General features: G+C 26.2%; 1 protein-coding gene across 1 annotated transcript; it reads right to left on the bottom strand.

The window, feature by feature from the left end:
* Window positions 1-7791: 7791 nt before the first annotated feature.
* On the bottom strand, window positions 7792-9457 carry LOC136074709 (uncharacterized). The gene is made up of 4 exons (XM_065787050.1): window positions 9245-9457; window positions 8854-8991; window positions 8556-8762; window positions 7792-8478 (listed from the first exon to the last, which is right to left on the bottom strand). Exons 1-4 carry the CDS (start codon window positions 9455-9457, stop codon window positions 7792-7794), a joined length of 1245 nt encoding a protein of 414 aa, XP_065643122.1.
* Between the last annotated feature and the right edge of the window lie 692 nt (window positions 9458-10149).

The following is a 10149-nucleotide window of genomic DNA, read 5'->3' as shown; positions in this document are numbered from 1 at the left end:
TGATTATATAAACTAGATGTCTAACTTGCGGGCTTTTATTGCAGCCGCGTTTCTTTTGATTATAAATATAGCTCACCATTTATAAATTGGCAAAACCCGTGTCAAATAGTTGAAAACAAAAATCTCGACCTACCATGTTGTTCTACAAAAAGAACATCTACTAAAAATTGGATGACTAGTTTACCTAACCTAAGTTTGCAAAATTATAAAAAATGGTATGTTTTCAATTTTTAGTTAAATTAATATATATAAAAAAAAAACGTATAATAAAAATAGACGTCGAACTTTAATATCGCATCGAAGCAATCTTTATCGCCCCTCAATAAAAGTTTATTTGCATTCCAAACGTTTTTAAATATTGAATCTTTAAATAATGAGTTTTTTTCAAGATATATTTTATCTCCTTTTTTTGAGATCACATGTCGTGCGTACTTCAAGAACATTTATAATTAATGTTTTAATTATTTTTACATTGCATAGTTTATGATCATCTAAAATTTTAATGATCCCTTTACTGAGATCACCCGTTGCTAATTCAATGAATGTATTTTGTGTTAAAGAATCTTCGATTAATGTTCCATTAATGTGCGGTGGAATGATATCCTCATTTTCAACAACACTATTTTTAAAATAGTTTTTATATTCCTAATGTTACTAATGTATAATTACTATTAGTATATGTATAGTATATGTATAGTATATAGTAAATGTATAGTATAATGTTACTAATGTATAATTATTATTAGTATATCGACCAACAATATATGCAATCACGGTCTCTTTTTTGAGATCGTCAATGCATGTTTGATGTTGTCAATGCATGTTTGCATGTCTCATCATCATACACCATAAGATTTTGTGTTGATAATTTATATATATTTTTTATTAGTACATCTGATATGTCATATAATGATGCACTGAGATTACTTATGATCGTGCATACAGATTTATGTTCATTCCAAGATGCTTTAATACATTTTTTAGAACAAAATGATATCTGATGACATCTACATTTTTTATCTGATTTTGATCCACAGTTTAAGCAAGAAATCTCTATTGTTAATGTATTTTCATCTCCCAAATAATTATCAAATTTTACAAAAAAATGAATATATTTTAATATTAGTTATCTTTAAAATACATATATGTTTAAATACATATATCTTTATATATTTTTATCAAACCTAATAGTTTATCGATCGTATTATTTTGATCAAATAACGCAATATGATATTTTTTATTTCATTTTTTGTTAATTTAGCAAATTTTGGTAAATATATAAAGGCTTCATAAATCAATCTGTAAGCTTCATCTAACTCTCCTCTATTAATATAAGGTATACTTTTAAACGCAATATGTATGATTGATTTGATCAAATAATATTTATCTTTCATTCCATTATTATTTTCGTCACTGACCTGATATGGTGATCTATATATATATACTTTATCCGATATCGCATATATAACCCTGATATTGTCTTCGAAATTCATCCATAATGGAATTATATGTTTTATTTTATCATATTCTTTATATATTTTTGCATTCATATCCGGTATGTAACTAAACAACTTTTCTCTATACCTTTATTAATCAAAAATATATTTGCTTTCCATATTCCATGGAAATTAGTTTCAGGTAATTTACTAGCTGCAAGTAATTGTAACCAATATTCGATTCCGTGATATAAATATAATTCGTCTGATGAGATGTATAAATCGGTTTTTATTTTTTTTTATTTTTCTTATCATGATAATTCCGCCCTAAGAACGTGATTGGTTGTAATGGTTCTCACGTGACCGAAAAGGTGAGGGGGACTGACCAAAAAGGTGATGGCGTTAAATGGGTTGAAAAGGTGGGGCGTCAAGGGGTTTAACAATTGGGTGGTGTCAAGTGACATAGTGACAAATGGTGACAAGGTGACATGATGATAAGTGAAAATGACGCATGCGTGACAAGGTCAGTCTTGTCACAGTGTGCATGTTGTGACATGGTGATTTATAAAAGAATAAAAATATCGCGTTTATTTTATTGATTTTATTAAAAAAAACAACGGTTTATAATCTCGATAGGGTCGTTTGCCATTAAATAACCGGTTAAAAAAAGAAAAAAAATTTTTTTTATATTATTTCTACACAGTTATAAGATAATTCAGAACTGTGCGCTTCTTCTGCAATAAAATCTTTTTTCTTCTTGTGTAAATGATGGTGAATAAATTGTGTCAATGATGGTAAATAAATTTCTTCTTGTGTCAATGATGGTGAATAAATTGGCATTTTTATTCTAATCTAAAAAAAAAATTTTTAAACGGGTTATTCTTTAAGGAAAAAAATTTTCAAGTTTAAAAGTTTGAATCTGTTAATAAAAAGGTGTTGAAAAAATGGTATAAAAAACCCTCAAGAAAACGATAAAAATAATCGATAAAAACTCGCATTGACATTATTTTTAGATGGAGAAAAATAAACCGTTGCAACAGTTTAAGCAGCCGAAAAAAGTATCAGTCGCGAAACCGTACAACCCTCAAGACACGATCAAGTATCATAATGGTATTCCGTACGATAGCACGCACTATAGTTTCCCTGTGTATTAAATTAAAGAGAGTCATGGTGGAAAAAAGATTTTATTAAAAATCAAAAAACTTTTTTGTTATTCGACCGCTTCAGACATGATTTAAAAGAATACAGCAATAAAAAATACCAATTTTGCAATAAAAAGTATATAATCTTGAAAATTGACTTGTTGTAAAAAGAAAAAATATTGAAATATGAAATAAAAATGTATTATAATAAAGTCTATCTACAGTTTTAAAAAAATTCTTGTTTCAAATGTGGGATGCAAAAATGACATCCCGCACATTGCTCGTCTATATCCCATATAAACGAGCATTCTTTCCAGCAGCATGGTTTTTCTTTTATTTATTTATTCATTTTTTTTTTTATTAAAAATCAAAAAACTTTTTTGTTATTCGACCGCTTCAGACATGATTTAAAAGAATACAGCAATAAAAAATACCAATTTTGCAATAAAAAGTATATAATCTTGAAAATTGACTTGTTGTAAAAAGAAAAAATATTGAAATATGAAATAAAAATGTATTATAATAAAGTCTATCTACAGTTTTAAAAAAATTCTTGTTTCAAATGTGGGATGCAAAAATGACATCCCGCACATTGCTCGTCTATATCCCATATAAACGAGCATTCTTTCCAGCAGCATGGTTTTTCTGGCCAACTGCATAAACAGCAACCAGAGCAAAAATATCTTTTGTCCGGTTTGTCAAAGTCTTTTTTAATTTTCTCAAGCTCTTTCATTTTTTTTCTTTTCATATCTTTCTCCTTTTCGTTTTTGGTTTTTTTGTAGGCATAATTTAGTTCTAAAAAAGAAAAAAAAGTGATTAGGTTGTTCTCAAGTTTGACATGTTTATAAATGTAACTGTATACATACCTTCAGTTGAGAACGTGTTTTCTGTTTCTTTTTTTTCTCAATACCTGTTTCTTTTTCCTGTTCTTCCTTTTTTTATATTTTTTTTATCCATCTAAAAAATTATACAAAATATTCGTAAATTATTTTATGGTTAAGAAAATAATTTGCATTTATAAATTCGTATTGATTTTTTAACCAATAAATAGTTTTTAAAATAATATTAAATATATTGTCAAGATATTTTTTGCATTGGTTTTCCAAAAAGATTTAAAATTTATTTCTGCAAAAAAACAACTAAAAATATTTTGAAGTCCTTTTATTAAGGCTTTTTGTATAATAAAAAAAGACAAATCTGTAGAAGTTCTCCATAGCCAATACGGTCCGCGAGTATAATTTAAATTTTTTATAAATATTCTATGTGTCCTATATTCAGAAAAACCATATTCGTCATGAAATCTCCGCAAGATTTTGTCAAAATTAAATTTGAAATTGACCAAAATAGATTCAATTTTATCCATGACTGCTTCCATTTTATGTTTTAACTTTTTTATTGATAATTTTCTTAAACAGAGTTGTTTTAACGACAAATCAATTTCTCCATTGGGGTAACATTTTATTTCTTTCATGATTTGATCGTAAATGTCAATATTAAACCAAATTCTTGTGTTTTGTGCCACCTCTATTAAATAGTAAGAATAAGGAATAAACTTGTTTTCTCGTTTTGCTTTTTTCCGTTTAATTATTTCTTCCCAGACTATATTTTCCTCTAAATCTCGATGAAAAACACACAAAAAATCATTTTTAGGTTCTTCATAATTTTCCGTGTCACCAAAATCTTGGGTGTATTTTTTAATGCTTTTCATTCTATAAAATAAAAAAAAAAACTCTTAATAAAGATAATCGAGTATACTATCTATTTTTACAAACTTGTCTTATAAACTTGTCTGTGTTTTTTGTTGATACTTTATCAGCTTTAAGTATATATTTGGCAACTTTTTTTTTCATCGAATTTTCTTTTCTTTTTTCGAGGTAGTAAAGAAGAGTTTTTTCGAGAACACAAAGTACATTTTGAGTTAAATTTGTCATTTCTTTTTTTATTCGCATAAATATCATTTTGCGTTTACCTAAATCTAATAAAGAAAGTATCGGTTTGTAGGTATAAAGTTCTTGAAATGTGCGAGAAAAATTATCTTTATCAAGCCATATCTAAGCTTTATTAATAAACATTTCAGTGTACTATGTGTATCGTCTCAACTCTGGATTAAATGAACTATGTTCTCCATTTTCCATTATCATTCGAGGACGTTTGTGTTTGATAATATACAATGTTACAATTCTTGTTCGATCAGTGTCAGCCCGTCCGGGTAGAAAAAAAAGTTGAAATAAACCGACGATAAAATGACGCGCATGCGCATGCGCGCAGAAAAAAGAACAGGTGTCGAAAAATTTATCGAAAAAAAAGGTTACAAATGAAATGGATTCTGTTCCGTAAAAATAGGGTAGTGTTTTTTCGTCCAATTTTCAAACGTTATGTTTGGGTGACGTTTTTTTCCGTACGTGACGAAAGAATGATATAGTTGGAGTTCGTCAACAAATCGTTTAATATATAATTTCGCCATATCTGTAACGAGTAATACTTCTTCTTCTGGCAAAATAAGAGTTTCTATGTCATCATTTGAATTTCCAGACATTGTATTAGTTAGCTAAAAAAAACTTATTTATGAAAATATATTTACAATAAAAATGTCAATAAAAAAAGTACAATAAAATGACCATAAAATTTACAATAAAAAAAGATTATAATTTACGTATAGAAAAATTTATTTTTATATATTCATTTATAGATATTTTTTTTTTTTTTATTGTTTATAATGTGCAATTCGTCTTTAAGACATTTTTCATAGTCAAGGCCGCGTAGTGGTCTCTTTAATTTAAAATTTGGCGTTGAAATTCGTACGCTGGAGCATCAAGTTCGTCTTCCCAGTTTTCAACATCATTTTTATTCATTTTTTATTTATAACTAAAAAAAAAAGAATGTTAGTATAAATTGGTATAAAAAAAATTATAAGGATTTAAAAAAAATACAAAAAATTATTTTTTTTGACGATGACAACTTTGGCATACGCCACATTTTTTTATGCAAAAGTAGCGTCGGTTTACGGAATTCGAATGTAGCAAAGAATGGTTTTGTAATGTAAAATAGTAGGAGTACATGGCTGTAAAAAAAAAAAATAAGGTTAATATATAAATAATTTAATAAAATAAAAACAGAAAAAACAGAAAAAAATATACCTTTCATTTGTTTTCTTATTTTTTTATTAGGTTTTCTGGTGCTGTTTCCATAGGTTTTCATTTTATTAGTTTGTCTATAAATATAAAGTGTTATTTTTATAATGTACAAAATTATTTTCGTGAATATAATACTATTGATCTTATGCCTATTGAATGTATTTTCTAATACAATTATAAAAAAAATCAAGTTCTACACTTTTAATATAATGATTATTATAGTGCGATCTAAATATTTCGAATAAAGAATATATAATTTTTCCTTTGTAACCAATAAAATAAATTATGATCGATTAAAGAACTAAATTCACAAGTATAAAAAAAGTCAACATTAGAACTGTTTTCATCATAACGAAAATATAAATCTCCAAGCTGATCTTTTAATAATTCAAATTCGATTTTAATTCTTCTAACAGCCAATTTTCTTTTACATAATTCTTTTAACGTTTTCAAGTCTCGATCTATGTTATTTTTTGTTTCGGATGTAAACCAACTAACAATGTGGATAATGTCGTATTTATAAAAGCGTTTGCTTCTTTGCATTTTTTTTATTAGTTATTCAAAAAAAAAAAAATTAAAAAAATTGATTATTAATATTAAAATGAATAAAACAAGATTCAGTAGTATAAAAATATTGTTCTTTGGACCAATTTATATATTCCATAATTAAACGATATAATTTTCGCATTAGATGTATTTCCAGCTGTTTACGTGGATCAGCAAAACAGGATATTTCTGTGAAAAGTAAATGAAATAAAGTATAAAGATATCGTCTTTAAAAATAAAAAAAGGATAAACGTTTACTTATAAAACGTAATTTATAATAGGTGTAAAACAATAATCGAATATTATCTCCATATTTTCATTTGGTGAGTGGTAGTTTGGTTTTATCGAATAAACAAACATTTTTTTCTCGCAATTGATCAAATTCAAATTGAATTCGTTCTTGTGCCAATCTTCTTTAACATAAATCTTTCAAAGTAAGTTGTGATTGATTTTCGTGGACAAATTTGTTTGTTTTATCCAATGTAAAATTATCAAAAAGATAATAAGAAAAATGTCGTTCTTCTGGGGTAAACCAGATGAGTGTTTATAAGGTTTTATAAAATAAACAGGCGAATTGTAACAACGTTTCATTATATTACAATAACCATTTTCAATAGACTTGCAACACAAAGTAACAATACTACAACCCAATAAGAAATTTTGAAACAAGTCACCAAAAAGAATACTGTTTTTCATTTGTGTTTCAAATCCTTTCATTGTTTTTTGTTCAACATGATTAACAATTTCATCAGGACTTTGAGTTTCAGAGTAAAGTTGTGATTCTTCTCCAATATCTTCATCTTTATAACGATCTTTAATGTAAAAATAATATTCCGTGTATATACTGTTATTACTAAAACGAGAGTCCTCAGTTTGATATTCAAATTTCATTTTTTTTTATTCTAAAAAAAAAATTTACATGTATTTTTTATAAAATTCCAAAACATCAGAATCAACAGTAATACTTTTAAATAGTGTTCGTAAATCAAATTTATTATTAATAATTATAAATATATCGTTAATATTACAAACTCGTGATAAAGAAACATAATAAAGACTATTGATAAAAGCTTTTGAATTAAATTGAACAACGGCTTTATTCATGGTACTTCCTTGTGCTTTATGAACCGTAAAAGAAAATGCTAATTTTAAAGGCAAACCAAATCTTGAGCCTACGACAGCATGAGAACAATCTAAAATTTTTTCTTTGACACATTCGATTTTGACTTCTTTTTTATTCATCATCACCCAAACTGCATTACTTTCTATTAAAATAATGGTACCAATAGTACCATTGCACAAACCTTCTTCCACATTAATATTTCTTACAAGCATCACAGTAGCACCTATTTTAAGATAAACAGCTGCCGGAATCTGAAACGAGCATGGAATATTTCGATTTTTAATAACATCTTTAGCATAAAACCAATACCCTTCTGTTTGATAGTTTCCATTTTTTGATTGTTATAAACATCCACTTCGATGTTTCTAAAAAACAATCTTGTATATTTAGAGTTTAAATTTTCATCTTTTTCAAAACAACGCGTCATAAAATAATCTTGTATATTTAGAGTTTAAATTTTCATCTTTTTCAAAACAACGCGTCATAAAATAATCAATAGTTTTGTCTGAAACTTGACCAACACGTAGTTCATTTAAAGCTCCAAAAAATTGTTCGTCGTCTTTTTGTCGAAAGCATTGAGTTAAAACAAACACTTCTGTCATGTAGTGTTGCCATATTTGTGATTTAAAAACAAATTGACCTGAAACAGGTGGCAACTGAAAAAAATCACCACAAGCAATCACTTGTACACCACCAAATAATTCATCGTAGTATTGTCTAATTTCACAAGCTATTGAATGTAATAAATCAAATGTTGAAGCGTTAATCATTGAAATTTCATCAATAATTAAAACATCAGTTTCCAACCACGTTTTTTTAATGTCTGGATGCATATGACGTTTATAATAATCAACACTTTTAACACCAGTTTCTATACCAGCAAAAGCATGTATGGTGACACCATTGATTAAATAAGATGCTTTTCCTGTACTCGCAGTAATATGTATTGTTTTATAAATTTGTTCACTTTGAGCAATTTGGTTGACAATATAACTTTTACCACATCCAGCACCACCAGTAATAAAAAAATTCTTTTCTTCATCAAGCCATTGAAGTGCTTTTTGTTGTTGCAAAGATAACATTTTTTTTATTATTTGCTGAAAAAAAAATATTTTTTTCATTTACTGAAAAAATACATATAAGTGTATTTGATAAAAAAGAATAACAAAATCACTTTAACATTTAAATTCGTTCGTATTTTAAATAAAAAGTCACTATCGTTTTCATCTAACAAAAACTTCAAAGATGCCATTTCCTCGTCAGTTAAAGTTTTGCAATTTTCTTTCTCCTCGACAGTTAAAGTTTTGCGATTTTCTTTCAACAAAGAATTCATATTTATAATCTTCTCCAACATTTTTTTATTTTCATTTATATTATTCATCTAAAAAAAAAATTTTTTTTTATTTTGAATATAAATATATTACAGCATATTTTATAAAAAACATCATATATATAATGTTCTGATCGACAACTTGCTCCACTTTACAATATAAATCATCTGGTTCATTAACCAAAAACTTTGCAACCATCATTTCGTTTTCAGGCAATTGGTTTTGTTTGATCATCATCTTGAACATTTTTTTAATATGGTTTTCTCTTATTATATTCATCTAAAAAAAATTAATATTGAGAATTAAAACATTTTTCACAATATATAAATGAACAACTCTCTCCATCAGTTACTCTATACTCATCACACTCTTCACATTCGTTTAAATAATGTTTACAATTTTCAATCTCTTCACATTAATCTTTTACATGATTTAAAACATCTTCTTTACATTTTAATTTAAAAAAATCATAAAAAGATTCAAAATTTAAATTCAAAAAAACATGATAATGTATTTTAATATATTGAAAAACCATCAAAATCAATAAATGAGGTACTCGTTTCATTTCTTGATTGAAAAATTCATCCCACTTGTATTCGAAACCATGCCATTTACAACGACGACATAAAATTTTTCTTGAACTAATCGCATGCATTCGAATTTCTTCCAAAGTAGCTGGGTGAGCTTGATTGAATTGGTATATTTTTTCCATCAAAAAATCCAAATCATTTTCTGTTAGTTGCATTTTTTATTATGTAATCTAAAAAAAGTAAAAATAATATAAATTAGTTTATTTAATCCTCCCATTGATAAAACAAATATTTTTTAAATTTACAATCATCACACATTTGTTCAAAATCACAATTACATTTTGCTAAATCACGTATTACATATTTATGAATATGAAAAGTTTTGTTTAATAAAACCGTCGATAAACCAAGTTTGTTAGAAGCTTTTATTATTGAAATGTAAAATTCTTTTACTGCATCCACACAATAACTACAACACAAACAAAGAAAATGATATTCGTCGTATTCCTGACATTGACATTCAGCCAAAAATTTAATCTTTTTCTTTTGATTTCTATAAATTTCCAAGAGTTGTTCTTTAGTTAAATCCATTTTTTTTGAAGCTGTATCCACACAAGAACTACAACACATACAAAGAAATGATGGTTCGTATTCATCACATTGACATTCGGTTAAAAATTTCTTTTGTTTTTTATAATCTTCCAAGAGTTGTTTTTTAGACAAATCCATTTTTTTTGAAGCTTTTAATATAATAGAATAGTTACACCACAATATCTCATCTTGTTCTATTTTTTTTATTATGTAATTTTATTATGTAATCTAAAAAAAATACAAAAAATGTATACAAAATTCGATATAAAAAAATATAAAAAATAATATATACAAAATTTAAACAAAATATAAAAAA

Source organism: Hydra vulgaris, chromosome 01 (genome assembly GCF_038396675.1).
Source record: "Hydra vulgaris chromosome 01, alternate assembly HydraT2T_AEP".
Classification (NCBI taxonomy): Eukaryota; Metazoa; Cnidaria; class Hydrozoa; order Anthoathecata; family Hydridae; genus Hydra; species Hydra vulgaris.
The sequence above is the reverse complement of the archived record's forward strand: the minus strand, read 5'-3'. Positions and strand labels throughout refer to the sequence as shown.

Bases quoted from the DNA above. Each gene is read 5' to 3' on its own strand.
- LOC136074709 (XM_065787050.1), bottom strand. From the start codon at position 9,457: ATGCAACTAACAGAAAATGATTTGGATTTTTTGATGGAAAAAATATAC. The intron at 8,992-9,244 runs GTTTTTCAATAT...AATTTTTTTTAG, and splicing joins CTCATTTATTGATTTTGATG to ATGAATATAATAAGAGAAAA. The intron at 8,763-8,853 runs GTTGTCGATCAG...TTTTTTTTTTAG, and splicing joins TATATTGTAAAGTGGAGCAA to ATGAATAATATAAATGAAAA.